Source organism: Bombina bombina, chromosome 4 (assembly GCF_027579735.1).
Source record: "Bombina bombina isolate aBomBom1 chromosome 4, aBomBom1.pri, whole genome shotgun sequence".
NCBI classification, from domain to species: domain Eukaryota; kingdom Metazoa; phylum Chordata; class Amphibia; order Anura; family Bombinatoridae; genus Bombina; species Bombina bombina.
The window spans coordinates 372911956-372934080 of NC_069502.1; the positions used below are offsets into that span (position 1 = coordinate 372911956).

Consider the following 22125-nt stretch of genomic DNA (forward strand, 5'->3'; position numbering starts at 1 on the left):
TGTCTGTGGTCCTATGTGCTTGTGTATGTTTGTGGTCCTGTGTGCTTGTGTATGTATGTGTTCCTGTGTGCTTGTGTATGTGTGTGGTACTGTGTGCTTGTGTATGTGTGTTAATGTGTATGTTTTTTTTCCTGTTAAAACTTTGCAATACAAATTATATTATATCTTCTCAAATTATATAAAAAGGCATAGTTTAAGTAAAACTCATACCTAGCATTTTCACAGTCTGTTTGTTATTCTTATCTCTGATAGATGTATTTGGTCCTATGGACTCTCTTTTCCTTCTCCATAGTTTTCTTCCAATTAAACTATACAAAATAGTCAAGCAGAAAACAGGCAGGAAGAAGAACACACTGGAGGTCCACACCATTATTGTGAGGAGACCGGACTTTATAGCATATTCTGTAGCTTTGCACTCATTGGTATCATAGGGATCTGTTCCATTCTCATGTTCAACTCCAACCAAGACAAAGATTGGACCAGCGCTTACAAAAGACACTACCCAAAGAACTAAGATGACCATCTTCACTCTGCCCTTTGTGATGACTACTTTGGCTTTCAAAGGGAAACAGATTGCAAAATATCTCTCCACGCTTAGAGCTGTGATGTTCAGGATTGTAGCATAAGTGCAACTTTCACTGATAAACTGGAAAAGTTTGCAGAGGAGGCTCCCGAAATTCCAGGGTCTGTACTGCCAGAGTCTATAGAGATCAAGTGGCATACAAAGGAATATAAGAAGATCTGAAAATGCCATACTAGATAAATATAGGTTAGTTGTTGTCCTCATATCTTTATATTGAGACACTACTAACATTGTCATAATGTTTCCAAATACTCCTATAATAAAGAGCAGAATACAAGTAACAGTTATTCCAGTTAGTACTGGGACAGGGAAAAAGTACAGGGCATCTTCTGACCAGGAGACATTCTGATAGTCATCCAAAGTGCTATTTTGTGTATAAGTCTGATTGGATGTGCTTCTCAATACATCATAGGAGAAAGTATAGTATCCACCTGGCTCCATGATAATTAGTGTTCAAAATAAAACCATCAGAAAAATAAAATATTATTTTTTTCCATTTGATTTAAATACATTTTCAAGCTAAACCATGTAAATCAGTAACCACTGTCCATAAATATAACTAGCACTTAATGTATTTATAAAGACTAATTCCATTTTCAAAAACAGGCACCTTCCACCTCTGTATTACACTGCTGCAATAAGTAGTAAATTTTGCTGTCAAACCAAGAAGCTGCTTTCTCCAGATTTATTTTCTTCTGTGTACATTGTTCCAAATATATTCTTCCAATAATCTGTTAAGCATTTGATATATCCATCTTACATTAAACAGTCTGATTTCCATACTTCTGTTAAGAAAAAAAGACCACACGTGTTGAAAGCTGATGCACTTCTGGTGTTGCTGGAAGTCAGTGCTGTGACACTTCAACTTGTGTTCTTTAATGTGAAGGGCTGAATTGTCAGGCACAGGAGCTTAGTTTGTGTAATGAAGATGCAGGAAAGACCCTAGCCCGCCCCCTTCTCTCACTCCTCCTGTGAAGCATCTTTGTCAGCCTGTTTTCTGTCAGGATGCTGAGCTAGCAGCAGACAGGTTAATACTGCTGTGAGGTTATACACAAGGTTGTCAAATACACTTGTATACATTAAAGGAAATTGTTACCCTTCGAATAATAAAACAAAAATAAACCCTGAAATATTATTAAGAAATGTGTTTTGTAGAATCAAACCAAAACTTTAGCTATTTAGGAAGAAATTCTATAATTTTCACTAGGAACCTTTTATAAGCCGTCTGACAGAAGAGGTGGTTTCATTCATAAAATAAATCACTCAAACTAACTATCTAAAATCATCACCCATAAAAAATTGTTCAGCTAATGAGATAATCTGGCATAAGTGATTTATACAAATAAGGTTGCAGCTGTACAATTATATTGATTTGATACAGCAAGATGTAACTATGTGCTTATAATGTTCACCTTCATAAGAGAATATGACATTCTGTATACAAGATCAGCTGCCCCTCATCTAACATTCATAAAAGCAAAACAAAAGCTACGTACAACCATATACAGAACCAATACAGGTTTAATGAATCTCATCAAGGCACATATGTGCATATCCTGCTCCAAAATCCATGTGTATAAATACAAAGCAGAAAGTGACTTGATTGTGTGTAAAGTCATCATGTTCCATGTTTTCATATTTTTATGTATTTATATAGAAAGGTGCCATTGGCTGAAACTAAAATGTTCTGCTCCTGCTCCCTTAAAATTCTGCTGCCCAAGGTAGAGGCCTTGTTGACCTAGGCCAAAATTCTCCCTCGCCACTTTTTATGAAAGATTGTGCACAGTTGTCTACTCACTAGTGAGGAATGAAAACACTAATGTATTTATGTCAATGTCTTCAAAAGTCAGACAACCTTAAACGTTGGGCTTACCTATCAGATTAAATTATCTCCTTATATTACACAAGCCTCTCTTTTTTTTAAAAGTACACACGAATCCGGCTTCCTCCAATCATTGCATGCCCCACGAGCAGGACGCCAAAGGGGGCATGCGAAGATTGGAGGAAGCCGGATTCATCATCAATATGCTAAATACAGTAGGAGTTGCGGTCGGAGGATCAGCGGTATGTTTACCATAATGCAATGGTAAATATTTTTTAAAAGAAGCATCATTGTAAAGTTGAATGAATTAAAGTGCCCCTGTTGTTAAGATTATTTTTAGATACTGGCCAGTAATTCATTAAACTTTACAATCACTTTAAGTGCAGGGAATTCTTCATGTTGCTCCCAAATCCCCTTACCAACAACAGCTCAATTGTCCCTTCTATGTTTCTCATATTTCTGTAGGCCAAGGTCATGCACCCCCACTAGACAACCAAAGATCATATACTTGTAATAAGATAATAAATACAATATTTGAATAGTATTTGAGTGGGAGGCATCATAGGACAAAATGCGGTGTCCCCTAAACTCTATAATATACATATACTCTTATATATAACTCTATAAATATACAGTGTTGATGTGTATATATGTTTAATATAAAACTGTATTTTAGATCATTTAGTTTGTGTAATTACCCCATTGCCTTTTATTACCATTTTTAACATGTTAAAGGGAATGGAAAATTTAAGCTATGAGGAGAGGCTAGCCAAACTGGGTCTGTTTTCTCTAGAAAAAAGGCGTTTGAGAGGTGACATGATTACTTTATATAAATATTTTCAAGGCCCATATACACGGATGGCAGAAACTCTGTTTATTCCAAGAAAATTGTTTGTGACAAGAGGTCACAATTTAAGTTTGGAGAAAAGGAGATTTAATCCCCTGCAACGGAAATGTTTTTTCACTGCAAGTAGGTAGTGAATGCCAATACCCTAGATACATTTAAAAATGGTTTGGATACATTTCTGGCTAGAAACAAAAATTCATGGATCATGGGTCACCTTTTAGTGGGATTAATTTATGCTCAACTGGAGCTTTTTTGTAAGTATATTAGATTTGTATAGGTTGAACTCGATGGACTTCGGTCTTTTTTCAACCTCACCTACTATGTTACTATGTTATTGTATTTTTTTTATTTTGTAATGCCCATATCAAAATCTTATTTGAATGTTCACATGCATATGTACACATTAGGGTACATGAAAGCATTTTAAATATACATCAACAAAAACTATGCACTGTAGTTTAACTAATCCTGGACCTTTCTATGCAAAGGTAACAATATGGCTGCCCTACACAGATATTTCAGAGCAGCACAAGAAAGGTGTGCACATCTTTTTCTGCATCACATTATGTAAAATAACTGTATGGTTTTGGAGCTAAGCTTTACAAGTAAGCACACTGTGATAAGAAGTAAATAACTGCATGTCGCCATATAGGTATCAGCTAATTGAATTAAAATCACCACACATTGGTTTTCTCACACATTGTTAGAGCATTCACCAATATTTAAAAATAAAAATTAAAAAATATTAAACCTATAGCATCAAAAAGCTTATGAGTGATACAAGATTTTAAAGAATAGGTTTGCTTGAACCTAGAAATCTAGAACAAAACAATTACATTATTTCTGATTCACCACATTAATTACTTTGTTTTATTTATTTTAGTAATGACTCACACATAAGGACAGTATAGTAAATAATAAATATTCATGAATTGTACAGTGGTGGAGCTGCATTTCACAGTTACTGAACCATGAAACCGTATCTACCAACCCCTTGTGCGGAAAATGAAAAAATCCTGATGTGCTGTGAGGTAATGAAGATAGATGAGAAATGTGAGAGAGGATGATGACTATATATAAATATAGCCTTGCTGGTACTTAAAGCGTTATATTGCTTATTGGACAGATTTAGCTACTATTTATTGAAATATGGACAAAATGAAACAGACTTGTGGTGTATATTGTATGATACAGGCACATGGGTAGGTTGTATAACAACCCAAAGCTTCAGCCTCTGGTACATACACGGCTCCTCTCCAAAATTCCACCCCATGCGCTGATCAAACCCAACATATATATTTTACGCAAAATGTGCAATGGTTTGATCGCTCTAGGCCTCCACTGATATAAACAGATTGTAGCCAGGAACAAATAGCAATGCATTATTACCTACTTATCTGTTGTATTGGTGATGCACAGTGCAATATATTAATCTTTTGTGTCAGCTGTGGTTTACCTTTCTTGTTTTTATGTAACACAAAGATTTAGCAATTGCTAAAAGTTTGGGACTATAGTCTCAGGCCAACAGTTATACAGATTACAGAGATTATAGGCAAACTTGCACCAATATTTGTAAAGACACTTTCAAGGTCCCTAGCAAATCTATCTTAAAGAGATATGAAGCTGCCTGTTTTATTGTAATAAAAGGCACTAAGAAGAAGATTATACTTGAAGGGACAGTAAAGTCAAAATTCAACTTTAATGATTTAGATAGAGCATGTGATTTTAAACAATTTCCCAATTTAATTCTATTATCAAATTTGTTTTGTTCTCTTGATATCCTTTGTTAAGAGAAAAGCAAAGCTAGGCAGACTGATAGAAGCTCAGGATTGTGCAAGTGTCTTTAGCAGTGAATGGCAGCAGTATTTGTATCTATGTATAAACAGTGTTGCAAAAAACTAATGCCATATGAATAGAGACACATGCACAATCCAGAGTTCAGCTAGAATTATTCTTTAACAAAGGATACCAAGAAAACTTAGCAAAATTGATAGCAGAAGTAAAATGGAAAGTTGCTTAAAATGTCATGCTCTATTTAAGTTTAATTTTGACTTTACTGTGATTCTTCAGATAGTTAGACATAACTATAGATAAATGGACACCTCCTTTAGTAACTCCTCTATCTCTATGATAAAGATAGAAAGTTTGGTTCTACGAAGCTAACTTTCAGAGACTGACTGATCTATAGTCCTAGACACTGCCTGACATACAGGCATAGACATTGTGTGTGTGACAGAAGAGTGTGAGAGAGAGACAGAGTGTGTAAGAGAGGGGAGTGAGAGAGAGGGAAATGCTTGTCTGTGTGTATGTCTGTGAGAGAGAGAGGTGTGTTTGTGTGTGTGTGTGTGAGAGAGAGAGAGAGAGAGAGAGAGAGAGAGAGAGGGGGGGCAGTGTGTGAAAGAGGGAATGTGTATGAGAGAGAGTAAAGCGTGTGTGTGTGTGTGAGAGAGAGAGAGAGAGTGTAAGAGAGGGGAGTGAGAGAGAGGGAAATGCTTGTCTGTGTGTATGTCTGTGAGTGTGAGAGAGAGTGTAAGAGAGGTGAGTGAGAGAGAGTGGAGTGTTTGTCTGTGTGTATGTGTGTGTGTGAGAGAGAGAGAGAGAAAGAGAGGAGGTGTGTGTGTGTGTGAGAGAGAGATGGAAGTGTGAGAAAGAGGGGGCGTGTGTGAGAGAGGGGAGATTGTGAGTGAGAGAGAGGAGTGTGTATGAGAGAGAGAATAGAATGTGTGTGTGAGAGAGAGGGGAGAGTGTGTGAGAGAGGAGATCGAGACAAGGGAGAGTGTGTGTGACAAAGGGGAGTATGTGTGAGAGAGGGGAATGTGTGTGAGAGAGGGGAATTGTGTGTGACAGAGGAGAAGGGAGTGTGTGTGAGAGAGGCCCTAGTCAAAAAAGGATGATCTTCCTGGAGTCATTCTAAAGTCATTCTAGACTAGTCATCAAAAGCCATCCTGAAGTATGCCCACAGGCCGAAATATTTAAATGAGATTACTTTAGAGTCATTCACTGGCTGTTCATGCTTATGTAATGAGTAAGGTAATCTGCTAATCATTCTGAAGTCATCACCCATTACCGTAGCTGATGACTTCACAAGCCTATGATATCTGATGACGTGCAAATGACTTCTAAGTAGTTTTATGATCATAAAATGACTCCAGGATGGTATCTAAAGTAATTCTGTTTGTCTTGGGTGGGGGGGGGATAAAGAGAGGGAAAAGTGTGAGAAACATGAGTGTCTTTATTGAATTAACTTGCTGGCTAGTCCATATTCTGACAAAAAAAATAAACTGTGTGACTCATTCATACCTATGTAAGAAGGACATTTGTGCATGTGTGCATATGTCTGTCTGTCCCTGACTGTGTGCCTGTGTATTCCTGCCTCAGCGTGTTGGCATCTACAGAAAAACATATCTTTTTAAGATAAAACGTTTATATTATATTATATATGGTGGTGCGCTATTAGTGCTTTCAATTGCGTGTAAACACCGCCAGAAGTAAACTTTTAATGCGCCATTTACAATTTGAAATTACATTTTTCTTCAGCACTTCGTATATCATGGCTGTGCTAACTTCTCCCCATGTACGTTAACGGAGAGCGCAACTTTAAAAAAAAATAACACCTATCGCTCCAGAGCTAACCCAACACTGCATTAGACCTACAGTGCTAACCTTAAGTGAGTAATAAATATTTTACATAGGATAAAATGTTGTTTTTATTTATAAATATTTCTTTTTATACATATATGATGTTTTTTTTATTTTTTTATAAAATTTTTATCTATATAAATATATATACATATATATATATAAATATTTCAAAAAACAAAGATCATTGAAACGTAATAAAATATTTACAGTAAATACACAGTAAAAAAACATAATTCATATTAATATTCAATAAAAACGATTTTTCTTGTTTTCAGGTATTTGAATGGAAAGGCCTCCAAAGTGTGTGTGTATATATATATATATATATATATATATATATATATATATATATATATATATATATATATATATATATATATATATATATATATATATATATATATATATTTATAATATAAGGAGGCACTCACTGGTCTTTTTTAGTGGTGTAGTTTAATAAGCGTGATGTTTCGGGGGGACACTCCCCTTCCTCAGACATCTGAGGAAGGGGAGTGTGTCCCTGAAACATTGCGCTTATTAAACTACACCACTGAAAAAGACCAGTGAGTGGCTCCTTATATCCAATTGCAATGAACCGTTGGCACCCTGGCAGTTGTGCATTGAGGTGAGAGTGTGCTTTATGGGACTTTATATATATATACTGTATATATATATATATATATATATATATATATATATATATATATATATATATATATACACTCACCGGCTACTTTATTAGGTACACCTTGCTAGTACTGGGTTGCCCCCTTTTGCCTTCAGAACTGCCTTATGGCATAAATTCAACAAGGTGTTGGAAACATTCCTCAGAGATTTTGGTCCATATTGACATGATAGCATCATGCAGTTGTTGCAGATTTGTTGGCTGCAAATCCATGATGCGAATCTTCCGTTCCACCACATCCCAAAGGTGCTCTATTGGATTGAGATCTGGTGACTGTAGAGGCCATTGGAGTACAGTGAACTCATTGTCATGTTCAAGAAACCAGTTTGAGATGATTTGAGCTTTGTGACATGGTGCATTATCCTGCTGGAAGTAGCCATCAGAAGATGGGTACACCGTGGTTATAAAGGGATGGACATGGTCAACAACAATACTGAGGTAGGCCGTGGCATTTTAACAATGCTCATCTGGTACTAAGGGGCCCAAAGTGTGCCAAGAAAATATCACCCACACCATTACACCACCACCACCAGCCTGAACCGTTGATAGAAGGCAGGATGGATCCATGCTTTCATGTTGTTTACGCCAAATTCTGAGCCTACTATCTGAATGTCGCAGCTGAAAACGAGGCTTACCAGACCAGGAAACATTTTTCCAATCTTCTATTGTCCAATTTTGGTGAGCCTGTGCGAATTGTAGCCTCAGTTTCCTGTTTTTAGCTAAAAGGAGTTGCACCCGGTGTGGTCTTCTGCTGCTGTAAACCATCTGCATCAAGGTTCGATGTGTTGTGCATTCAGAAATGGTATTCTGCATATCTTGGTTGTAACAAGTGGTTATTTGAGTTACTGTTGCCTTTCTATCTTCTCAAACCAGTCTGCCCATTCTCCTCTGACCTCTAAAATCAACAATGCATTTTCGTCCACACAACTGCTGCTCACTGGATATTTATCTTTTTCGGACCATTCTCTGTAAACCCTAGAAATGGTTGTGCGTGTATATCCCAGTAGATCAGCAGTTTTTTAAATATTCAGACCAGCCTGTCTGGCACCAACAACCATGCCACGTTCAAAGTCACTTAAATCCCCTTTCTTCCCCATTCTGATGCTCGGTTTGAACTTCAGCAAGTCGTCTTCACCACGTCTAGATGCCTAAATGCATTGAGTTGCTGCCGTGTGTTTGGCTGATTAGCAATTTGTGTTACCAAGCAATTGAACAATTGTACTACTTACCTAAAGTGGATGGTGAGTATATATATATATATATATATATATATATATGTGTGTAACCCCTTCCTTATCCATCTTTGGTGAGAGTGATACAGGTTGGACGGTCACCTTTGACGCTGTGGCTTCACAGGAATGACCTAAGTCTCCGCTGGAGTAGGGAGTCTGTGACATTTTGATTAATGTAACGTACAGTGCCTCCACTCAGTGATAACAATTCTCAGGGAACCCACAACACTGAGACAATGAGTTCCCCACAACATGCAATAATAAAAACAAACAGATAATAAAGTAACACAGAATATATTTAAATGCAAATAGAACAACATATAAATAACATAACAGTCTCACACTTTGCAGGGTACCCTTTTTCCCAAAATACACTGCTAAGTAAAGTCCCTTGTGGTGGTACACATTGGGGCCCTTAGTAAGTTTCAGATATCTGTTTAGTGTGAGGGATAACTGTAACTGTTCCACTACCTGAATCCTCCTGTATAATGTTCTAGAAAAGGCCTGGTCCTCTGGCTGCTTTCTCTGCTGCTTGCTTTTCCACTTAAGTGCTGACAGTCTGAAATGGCAGCTCACTCTATTCCCAATGTAGCTGCTTCTTACTGTGACGTCAGGCTGAGTGATCACAGCATGCAGGGTCCTGGATGCTTTGTTTCTACTTAAGTGCTGACAGTCTGAAATGACAGCTCACTCTAGTCCCAATGTAGCTGCTTCTTACTGTGACATCAGGCTGAGTGATCACAGCCTACAGGGTCCTGGATGCTTTATTTCCCAGGCAGAATCTCACACACATCTTTCAGTAGCCCTGAACAGCTCTGACTAAAAATCTCCTCACAGGAAGTCTCTGAAACTGTCAGCCTCTGATTGGCACTCACTACCATGTGATGCAGGGTTGAGCAAAGGGCAAAGTGCAAAGTGCAGTTAATTCCTGCAGCAAAATGACAAAGGGCTATATTCTCCCCCTGTAAAATTCCTGCCTTCCACTGGCAGGGCAGATACATTAAATAATTAAACATCACTCTGGCACAAGTAACAAACTAATCGAATACAGTTGTGTTCCTGTACCTAACAATGTATTCAAGGTGTCAAGGGCATGTAATACTTGTATGACCTTGGAGTGGGACTCTTGCCAGTATGTGGGTTCCCCTACTCGGTCATAAGTGAATAATCTTGGTGGACGCCTTTCTCTTTGACTTCCTCTTGAGTCTCTTTGTGGCAACTGTTGAATTCCTCCAGAAGTAAATCTTCTCCCTGTTCTGTTTGGAAAGGGTGCTATAGCTTGAGGCTTAGGTCTCCCCATAGAATATATATCTGTGTCAGTAGATCTAGGGATGAAGTTGGGGCTTTCAGGATTAAGATCTGACTGAGGAGAAGCAACAGGAGGGTCAGAAGCTTCTGTCTGAGCATCAGGAGGTGTCCACCACTCTTGATCTAAACCTGAATTGTCATTGTTTCCTTCACTAGAATTATCTGCTTCCTTCACTTCTGGTTGACCAACAGGTAACAAATGATTTCGATGCCATGCCCTAATTCGGCTTCAGGCCCTTTTAAAATCTTTTGTATACAGGAAGTCCTGGAAGCTTTGCAATAATACCTAGGTTTCTAAGGAGAACCTTATCTCCTGGCTGAATTTCCCTATGCATGACTTTAGCATCATAACGTCTTTTGTTATTTCCGTTAATCCAGGAACTAGCCTTCTCTGCCAGATCATAGGCTCTTTGTAGACTCAAGTTGCAAACATACTGGTAATGTGGGACATGGGCCATTCCATCAGAAGAGACATCAAACTGAAGATCTATTGGAAGCCTTGCTTCTCGACCAAAAAGCAAGTAATAAAGAGAATATCCTGTAGATTCATGTCTTGTACAATTGTATGAGTGAATCATGGCTTCAACATGCCTACTCCAGGTTCTTTTCTCTCGTATCGTTAAGGGTCCCTAACATGTCCAACAGGGTATGGTTGAACCTTTCAGGAAGAGCATCCCCTTCAGGATGGTAAGGAGTAGTTCTGGACTTTTCAATGTTTAGCAGTTTCAAAAGTTCTTTTATGAGTCGGATTTCAAAATCATGACCCTGATCAGAATGAATTCGGCTAGGTAACCTGTAGTGAATAAAAAACTTCTGCCATAGCACTTTGGCAACTGTAGTGGCTTTCTGGTCTTTAAGAGGGTAAGCTTGAGCATACCTGGTGAAATGATCAGTCACTACCAGTACATTTCCTACTCCTGCTGAATCAGTCTCAATACACAGAAAATCCATACAGACTAGATCCATGGGGCCAGAGCTCTTTAGGTGGCCCATTGGCGCAGCTCGGGTAGGTAGAGTTTTCCTCTGAATACACCTTCGGCAATTATGACAATGCCTCTCCACAGACTCTCTCAAGTTTGGCTAGAAGAAACGATCTTGCACCAATCCAAAAGTTTTGTCCACCCCCAGGTGTCCATGTTGGTCATGCAAGGATCTTAGTACCATTCCTCTATACTTTTCTGGTAATACCAACTGTCTTCGTCCTGGGTGATAATGATATTGAATGAACCTATAGAGAAGTCCCTTCTCAATATGGAAACGGCTCCATTCTCTCTTGAATAGTTGTTGCAACTCAGCAGGTAAACAGTTAATGTATTTTTGGCACGCATTCTTAACAGCTTTTAATAAGGGGCCCACTGTTGGGTCTTGAGCTTGAGTTTGTTGTTTATCCTCATTACTGATGCTTGTCCACTGGGGCAGGTTAACTGGGTAACTCATTGCCTCTGGAACTGCCTCAGCACTACAACTGAGTGAGTCGATGCATCTCAGTTCAGAAAAGTTAACCCACCCATCTTCAGTGATAGAGGTCTGACACAATGCCCTTACTCCAGGGCCAGGAATTTCAATCCAATCTTCTTTATCTGTCTCTGGAGGAAGTCCAGGTCTCTGAGATAAAGCATCAGCTCCCACATTAGTAGATCCAGGCTTGTATTTCAATGAGAAGCTATAGTTGGACAAAGCTGCAAGCCAGCAATGTCCAGTGGCATCTAGTTTAGCTCTGGTCAAGATATAGGTGAGGGGATTGTTGTCGGTTCTCACCTGAAATTCTGCACCATACAGGTAATCATGTAGTTTATCTACGATAGCCCACTTCAATGCCAGAAATTCTAGTTTATGCGCTGGGTAATTCTTTTCAGCTTTAGGCAACAGTTCTCAGCCCCTCAGGATGTGCCTGGTGGAGAATGCCTCCAAGCCCTTCCATGCTGGCATCTACATGAAGCACAAATGGTTTCTCAAGATCTGCTTATGCCAGTACAGGAGCTTCAGTCATCTTACTTTTAAGTAGCTGAAAAGCCTCTTCACAGGAATTAGACCACTTATCTCCTAAGGGTTTCTTGGAATGCAGGCTCTTCTGATTGGCATTCTCTCCAGGCTCCAATTTCAGAAGATTGTGAAGACTTTTGACTATCTTGGAATAACCTTCTACAAAACGGCGGTAGTAACTGCACAACCCCAAGAATGAACGTAGCTCTTCAATATTCTTTGGTCTTGGTTAATTTACCACTGCTTCTATTTTTGCTGGGTCTGTGGCTACACCTTCTGCAGAAACTATATGTCCAACATAAGTCACTGAGCTTCTTGTAAATTTGCATTTGTCAACGGATAACTTAAGACCTTCAGCTTGCAATCGATCTAACACCCTCAGCAACCGATTTTCATGTTCTTCAGGGGTTCTTCCAAAAATTATTATATCATCCAGATAAACAAGGCACTCTCTTGGACTAAGGTCCCCAAGGGTCTTTTCCATTAATTTCTGGAAGGTTGCTGGGGCCCGGTAATCCCTTGTGGCATACGGGTAAACTGGTAGAAACCCAAAGGGCAGATGAATGCTGTTTTCTCTTGGTCTTCTTTTTTCATGGGAACTTGATAATATCCAGAGCGGAGATCCAATACACTAAACCATTTGCTACCAGATAGAGCATTCAGTAGATCTTCTATTCGGGGTAGTGTATACTGGTCAGGAATTGTTCGTTTATTTAAAGTTCGATAGTCTATACACAATCGCACAGAGCCATTCTTTTTCCTCACCACTACAATGGGAGAAGCATAGGGACTTCTAGATTCTTTAATAATGCCAGTGTCTTACAATTCTTGCAAGATGTTTCTCACATCCTCCACATCTTGTGGTGCTATACGTCGAGACCTCTCATGAAATGGAGCAGAGTCCATCAATCTTATGGTGTGTTGTGCATTCTTGCAACACCCTACATCCATGTCTTTAGTTGAGAAGACTCCTCTTCTGGTTTTTAGAGCTTTAAGCAATCTCTCTTTCCATTCAAATGGTAAACTTGAGTCTGATGCAGAAGCTTGAGGATGGATAATTTGATGGTGCCTTACCAGGTCTAAGGCTGGACCTTTTTAAACCTTCTATGAGCCTTTGTCGTTTCACATCCTCAGAGCAAGCCCATTCTCTAAGAAGCTGCAAAGTAGTGTCTCTCCAGGGTTTGAAGCACTCTTCTCCAACAGGAGTAGGGTCAATCCCAGAGAAAATCTTCAATCTCTTGTAATTGTGAATGTGTTGAGCTTGGGTCAGTTCCACCGCTAATAGATTAAGTACATTTGTTATAGGAGAAGAAATCTCTTGCTTAGGAGAATCATTCTTTAGTCTCCTTTCACTTACTATAGAACTGCCTTCAGACTCATTTACATTTAAATCATCTTCAGACTCACTGTCACTATTTTGAAATATCAGGTCAGAATCATCACCCTCCTTGTGGTCAAAGTCTCCTTCTGGGTATACTATCAGGCACCCTTTAGGGTCTGCTCCAGGTCTAGGGATTCTAGTTGTTTCTTTTTCTGAATTTAAATTGTTGTCCCCCTGAACAAGGGTCACACCATGAGTTCCTGTTTTCTTAGCCTGCACTATTTCCAACCCAAGGATCAGTTTTAGGGCATCTATAAACTTCCTCCGGCTGAGTCCAATAGGAGTTTGCACAGCCACAACCTTCTGGGGAGGAACCCTCATTATTCTAGCCCACTCTCTAGCATCTCTGGGTGATGGAACAGGGGTCTTGCTTAAACACTTCTTACTGTCCCAGTTCTTCTCAGCAGTGCCTCCATCCGTAACCCCTTCCTTATCCATCTTTGGTGAGAATGATACAGGTTGGACGGTCACCTTTGATGCTGTGGCTTCACAGGAATGACCTAAGTCTCCGCTGGAGTAGGGAGTCTGGGACATCTTGATTAATGTAACGTACAGTGCCTCCACTCAGTGATAACAATTCTCAGGGAACCCACAACACTGAGACAATGAGTTCCCCACAACATGCAATAATAAAAACAAACAGATAATAAAGTAACACAGAATATATTTAAATGCAAATAGAACAACATATAAATAACATAACAGTCTCACACTTTGCAGGGTACCCTTTTTCCCAAAATACACTGCTAAGTAAAGTCCCTTGTGGTGGTGCACATTGGGGCCCTTAGTAAGTTTCAGATATCTGTTTAGTGCGAGGGATAACTGCAACTGTTCCACTACCTGAATCCTCCTGTAGAATGTTCTAGAAAAGGGCTGGTCCTCTGGCTGCTTTCTCTGCTGCTTGCTTTTCCACTTAAGTGCTGACAGTCTGAAATGACAGCTCACTCTAGTCCCAATGTAGCTGCTTCTTACTGTGACATCAGGCTGAGTGATCACAGCCTGCAGGGTCATGGATGCTTTATTTCCCAGGCAGAATCACACACACATCTTTCAGCAGCCCTGAACAGCTCTGACTAAAAATCTCCTCACAGGAAGTCTCTGAAACTGTCAGCCTCTGATTGGCTCTCACTACCATGTGATGCAGGGTTGAGCAAAGTGAAAAGTGCAGTTAATCCCTGCAGCAAAATGACAAAGGGCTACATATGTATATACACATACATATATATATATAGACAGTGCTTTTTTGTAAAAAACTAAAACAAAACAAGGGGTCAATACTCAAAATGAAAGGTTAATTGATATATTGTGCTCAGTAACTTTGAGAGAAGCAAAGAGACAAAGTTATTTGCAATGCTTGATATACTTTACATGATCACAACTACTACCTGTTATAATATGGTGGTGGTGATGGTACTCAGTAACAGTGAGTAAACTCACAAAAAAGCGCTGTATACACATAAATGCATACATATATAGGCATGTATATATACATTATAGCCCTTTCCTTTCAAACACCTTGTCATATGCCATATACTTTTTTAAATTAATATTTATATGAATAATTTTATTAGATAGTGTATATATGAGAGTAACACTTTATTTTAATGTATTTATGTTGTGTTTGATGCAACTTTTTATTTAGCCCTAACCCCAAATGTAATTTGCACTCTTGCGGTCGCATTTACTTTAAACTTTGTTTTTTTTTTCATATCCCTTTAAATAAAAAGCTTGGTGGCATATGACAATTTTTTTTCACTTAATCCCAATTATAACAAAAATATTGAGGTGAAAAACAGTTACTGACTTTATTGTTCTGTATAAGCATAATTTCCCAGTATAATTGTTTCAAATTATTTTTTTTTAAAAGCGCCCAGTTAGCTACTTGCATAAAATGCTGAAAAGTATTTTCTTAGAAACTGATTATTTAATTTATTTTGTAATATGCAAATATTGCTCAATGTTACTAAGGATGACAGACAGGTGTTTACATTTTCTATTGAAGGTCCCTTAAACAATTTTATTTCACCGGCATTTAAAGGACTGCTTATGAATTTTAACACTTGTTGACACAGAAGATGGAAATTTGCCATTTTATAATCTCGTATGATCTCTTTCTTAACTCTTTAATGACAAGTACTGTACAGGGTATGGTGCATGCCAATTAACACTTACGGACACACACATACCCTGTGATTGTGTGTCTGTTAGTGCCGAGATCAGGGGTGCATCAATAACATGAGACACACATTGTGATCAGTGTGTTTTTCAGCCAGTCGCAGTGATCACATGTCAAAAATGAAAATTGCAAAAAAGAATACAGTCAGCACCAAACACTTTGCCAGGAGAAGGCTTACCAAGCCTTATATCATCAACAAATACTCCAATGCTCTAGCATTCAGGAATAAGAGTTAATTGTTAACCCGAAACGTTGCTGTTTTTCTTGGGGATTCCCCACACTTGCAATAAAGTCTACTTTTTTTCCCTGGAGCATTGGAATATTCACATGTCAAAAATGACCAGCCATTGTTTGTTAACAGTGGCTTGTCTTGGCCCCTGCCCTTCTGTCCCAGGGAAAATGTATAGCAAGAGAAGTATTGCATTTATTTTATTAAAGTACATTTATATATTTTTAATACATTTTATTTTAATATTTTTTTAATTTTATTTTAGTAAAGTGTTGTTTTTTTTGCCCAAAATTGTATTTTCTGCCCTCGGCGATAAAAGGGTTAAACACAATGTGTCAAAATACCTCTAGATAAATATGCTGGTGTGTCTAAATTCTACAAATATATACTTACAGTCCTAGCATAGCAAATTTTAGGTTGAAGTAATAATTCCATCTTTGTAGTATTTGGCCATATTTGATACATATTACTTGGAAAGTAAACATATGAGACACTCCTCTAAAAATATGGGGTACTCCTCAAATCAGGACAACATAATGCATTTATTTGGAGGTATTTTTTCTTTAGCTACAATATTTTTGTAGAAATGGTAATAAATAAAAAACAAACTTTAAATTGTGTCTCATTTTCTAGTATTACATTTTTATTTATTGTTATTTTATGTACACATATAGGGTATCACAAGAAAGGCCTGTTTATCTATTTAAAAATGATGTATAATATGTATGGCTTCGGTGGGAAAAAGCCACAGCCAAAAAAGGTGACATTGTGCATTTGTAACATACTGCACTTGCTTACAATTATTTCTCTCTTGCGTCAGTGTGTCTTTGTGTGGGAGTATGTCTGTGTGTGTGCCTGTGTGTGAGACTTTGTGCGTGAGAGTGTGCGTGTCTTTATGTTTGTCAGTGTCCTCCTGTGTGTGTGAAAGAGTGAGTGTATTTGTGTGTGTAAGACAGTGTGTGAAAGAGAATATGTGTGAGTGTGTGAGAGTGTGTGTGTGAGAGCATTAGTGTCATTGGGGGATATTTATCAAGCCGTCAACTGCAAATACGCTGGAATTCCGCAGCGTAATTGTGGTGAGCTTGATTCGACCTAGTTATCAAACCCTACAGGCCGGCAAAAGTTGAAATCTGTGATGTAACATACGATCTGCCGGTCTCAATCCGACACAGATCAATGCTTACATCATTACAGATGTTCCAAATACACATTTGGCTTTATTTGACACTTTTTCAAAGTTATAAAATAGTTAACCAGTACGCTTGCGGCTATTCCGGCCCAGCGTACCTGGTTTTCAATCTGCCACCCTGGAGGCCACGGATGCCATAGGAATCAATGGAAGTCTGAAAGCAGTGAAAGCTCATGTTCAATGCTGCCAAATATCCCCATGATTTCTATGGTAGAAAACCAGTTACGTTTACCCCTAACACCCTAACATAAACCCCAAGTCTAAACACCCCTAATCTGCTGCCCCAACACCGCTGCCACTAAATAAACTTATTAACCCCTATCCCGCCACTCCAGGACCCCACCGCAACTAAATAAATGTATTAACCCCTATTCCGCCGCTCCCGGACCACACCGCAACTAAATAAATGTATAAACCCCTATTCCGCCACTCCCGGACCCCACCGCAACTAAATAAAAGTATCAACCCCTATTCCGCCGCTCCCGGACCCCACCTCAACTAAATAAAAGTATAAACCCCTAAATCCCTGGCCTCCAACATCACTACCACTAACTAAACCTATTAACCCCTAAACCGCCAGCCCCCACATTGCCATACACTTAATTAAGCTATTAACCCCTAAACCTAACAACCCCCTAACTTTACATTAAAATTACATCCCTATCTTATAATAAATTAAAACTTACCTGTAGAATTAAATTAAACTATATTAAACTATTAATTAACCTACCCTAACTATTATACTAAAATTACATTAAACTAGCAATTAAATTAACTATATTACATATTAAAAAAAACCTAACCCTACTCAAATTATTTAAATCTACTAAACGCTAAGTTACAAAAACAAACAAACACTAAGTTTTCAAAACAAACAAACCACGGTATCAAAAATAAAAACGAATTACACCTAATATAATAGCCCTATCAAAATAAAAAAGCCCCCCCAAAATAAAAAAAACCCTAGCCTACAATAAACTACCAATGACCCTTAAAAGGGCCTTTTGTGGGGCATTGCCCCAAAGAAATCAGCTCTTTTACCTGTAAAAAAAAATACAAACACCCCCCAACAGTAAAACCCACCACCCAACCAACTAACCCCCCCAAATAAAAAGTCTATCTAAAAAACCTAAGCTCCCCATTGCCCTGAAAAGAGCATTTGTATGGACATTGCCCTTAAAAGGGCATTTAGCTCTTTTACCTTCCCAGACCCTACTCTAAAACTAAAACCCACCCAAAAAAACCTTAACTAAACACTAACCCCCGAAGATTCACTTACAGTTTTTGAGGTTCCGCTTGAAGGATCCATCCAGCCGGCAAGAAGTCTTCATCCGGGCGGCCTCTTCCATCTTCATCCAGCCGGCGAAGTCTTCATCCATGCGGCCTCTTCTATCTTCATCCATTCGGCGAGGAGCGGGTCCATCCTGAAGACATCTGGCCCGGAGCGGGTCCATCCTGAAGACATCCGGCGAGGAGCTCGTCTTCGATGCGGTCACTGCAGTAAACTGGATCTTGAATGCAAGTGACTTCATCCAAGATGGCGTCCCTTGCATTCCTATTGGCTGAAAGGTTCCAATCAACCAATAGGATTTGAGCAGCTCTTATCCTATTGGCTGTTCCAATCAGCCAATAGGATTGAGCTCTCATCCTATTGGCTGATTGAAACAGCCAATAGGATGAGAGCTGCTCAAATCGGCGGGTTTTATTTTTAGAGTAGGGTCTGGGCATGTAAAAGAGCTAAATGCCCTTTTAAGGGCAATGCCCATACAAATGCCCTTTTCAGGGCAATGGGGAGCTTAGGTTTTTTAGATAGACTTTTTATTTGGGGGGATTGGTTGGTTGGGTAGTGGGTTTTACTGTTGGGGAGTGTTTGTATTTTTTTTTACAGGTAAAAGAGCTGATTTCTTTGGGGCAATGCCCCACAAAAGGCCCTTTTAAGGGCCATTGGTAGTTTATTGTAGGCTAGGGTTTTTTTTTTATTTTGGGGGGGGCTTTTTTATTTTGATAGGGCTATTAGATTATTAGATTAGGTGTAAATTTTTTTGTAATTTAGTGTTTGTTTTTGTAATTTAGTCATTTTTAATAGTAGATTTAAATAATTTGAGTAAGGTTAGTTTTTTTTAATATGTAATATAGTTAATTTAATTGCTAGTTTAATGTAATTTTAGCATAATAATTAGAGTAGGTTAATTAATAGTTTAATATAGTTTAATTTAATTCTACAGGTAAGTTTTAATTTATTATAAGATAGGGATGTTGTAATTTTAATGTAAAGTTAGCGAGTTGTTAGGTTTAGGGGTTAATAGCTTAATTTAGTTTATGGCAATGTGGGGGGCTGGCGGTTTAGGGGTTAATAGGTTTAGTTAGTGGAAGTGATGTGGGAGGCCAGGGGTTAATATATTTATTTAGTTGTGGTGGGGTCTGGGAGCGTTAGAATAGGGGTTAATACTTTTATCTAGTTGTGGCGGGGTCCCGGAACGGCAGAATGGGGGTTAATACTTTTATTTAGTTGCAGTGCAGTCCGGGAGCGGCGGAATAGGGGTTAATACTTTTATTTAGTTGCGGCAGGGTCAGGGAGTGGCTGGATAGGGGTTAAACATTTTAGTATAGTGGCGGCGTTTAGTGACAGGGTATAAATAAAGTTGGTAAAAAGCTGAATAGCAGCAAGATCGATGACTGTGTGTGAGTGTGTGTGTGAGAGGGTTAGCGTCTTTGTATGTGTGTGTGTGTAAGAAAAAGTGTGTGTGAGAGAGAGTATGTGTGTATGTGGGAGTATGTGTGTGTGTTAGAGAGAGTATGTGGGAGTATGTGTGTGTGTGTGTGTGAGAGAGTGTGTGAGAGTGTCAATATTTATGTGGAAGTTTGTGTTTATGTGCTATTAGACATAATGTGTAATCTGCAAAAATGTTTTGCTGTGCACGTTGCAAGAGTGTTCAGGTTTGCCTGAACTAAAGGTGGCAACCTTATACAGAAACCGAGTCAATGCTTTAGCATAAAAATATTAACATGGTAAATCTAGTTTTATGTTTTTCACAAATAAAGACCCGACTTTTCTTGCAGTATCTTCTTGTACTTTACTACCATCTAGTGGCAAAAATGAAAAATACAGTCACTCACCAACTTTCATACAGAAGATTCACCTATGCATGAATATCAAGTCCGGATTGGCCTACCAGAATACCAGGAGATTTCCCGTTGGCTGCAGCAGCTGAGGCTGTAAACCTGCAATTTAAAGAGGTGATTAATGGATGTAATTGGGTTTAAGGGTACCTTTATAACCACAATCTTGCACCTTTTTTTTTAAATACAAACTAATATAATTCTAATATAAAATATTTAGGCTAGGAGTAACACAGTAATCCCTTTTGATAAAAATGGGGTGTACGTATTATACTGAGTCAACGTAAAATAGGGCTGGTCTCCAAATTTTCCAGGACTGCTTTCTATTCTTAGTCTGGTCCTGATGAACATTGCCTTTTTACAATAAGCATATAATTACCATACTATGCACTTGCCAAGGTTGTATAGAGATGCATATTTATGCACATGAGCATCAACATTTTTTTGGGGGGTGGGGTGGGGGGGAATGCAAAATCGTAGATGCCTAAATAATAATTATAATAATCCTTTATCATTGTTGTTTTGTAGAGTTCCAACAGATCTTCTAGTGCTATTAAACGTAGGTGCAATATACAATGGTAACATTTACAAAAGGCCAGAAGACTAGGTCTAGGCTCCTGCCTGTGAGTTGCTAACTTATATAGATCCCTTTGCATTCCCTGTCTACAGTGCCTTTTAGATAATTATGATTGTCATGGCAGTCACTTGATATGATGCAGCAGCCAATAATTGGGGGGGAGGTGATAGTATATGGGCTGAGTCATGAGTGGGAGGACTCCATGTGCAGGGCAGATTGTGTGTTAGGGAATGGCTAGGTGATCCAGGGACATGTCTAGATGAGGAGAAACAGTGGCTGGGAATGGGGTGATTTGTCTCTCTAGCTCAGCATAAGGTTTGTCAGACGATCTGTGAATGAATATTATTAAATAATATATATATATATACATATTATTATTTAATATATAAATAGATGGTTGTATACACAAAATAATTCATTTTAATTTTTAAACTCCAAATGTCACTGTGGGTAATTTAGCACCCACTTCTTTTGAGTACACAAGATACAGCAAAAGCCTGTGTCCCAATCATCAAAAGAAATTGTTTTCAAAGTAATCTTAAAAAAAAAAAAAACATTTGGCCATCAGTAATTTCAAAGAAAGACAAATTAGTTTAAAAACAGGCATCAGACATAAGATACACTTCTCCTAATTAAGATAACATTTAAGTTATTTCAAAGAGAAAGCATTTGTTTCATTACCTAAGTTACAGGATCCCCTGAGCTAATATAGACACAATGTTTGGGATCTTTCTTTTAGGCTTAATGAGATTTGTAGGGAAAACCAGTTTTAGCTGAAGAAATTATTTATGTCACATAAGTGTGAATTGCCCCTGCGGAGTTTCCCATGTGCAGATCCCAGACAATTGGCATTTGAAGTCTCTGTATAACATAAAGAGAGTAAAAAAAAAATATTGCAAAAGAAATTATCTATATAATCTTCATATAAGGGAATACTCAAATAAATATTCAGACAAAAATTTCAAAATGTCTTAACCTCTGTATTTTTTTTTTTTTTTAAAAAAACACATGAATATGGGAGATTGTGGACCTAAGAAGCAGAGACAAATAACATTCATATTAGATAAATATTTGCTGAGATTGATAAATATTGCAAATAGATATATGAATGTTAACATTTCTAACAATTATTTCTTTCATTTCAGGCATCTAGTAAGTACACAGATAATTGGTATTTCAAATAATATCCTATGTGTTTTATACACTTAAAAAGAAACATACAGATATGAAATATTAATCTGTATGGGATAATAATCCAATGTAGATATAATTGTGTGAAAACCACATATATTTGCTGATTTCAAAGCATGTATGTGATGTTGAGCGGATGGCTGAAGAAGGAAATTGAATC

General features: G+C 38.2%; 1 protein-coding gene across 1 annotated transcript in view; it reads right to left on the reverse strand.

Annotated features, from left to right (window-relative positions):
- The window catches only part of GHSR (growth hormone secretagogue receptor), a 33322-nt gene extending 32298 nt beyond the window's left edge, over positions 1 to 1024 (reverse strand). The window contains exon 1 of the mRNA XM_053711822.1: positions 211 to 1024. Coding sequence (XP_053567797.1) covers positions 211 to 1024 — 814 coding nt within the window. The remainder of the gene's footprint in view (positions 1 to 210) is intronic.
- Positions 1025 to 22125: the final 21101 nt, after the last annotated feature.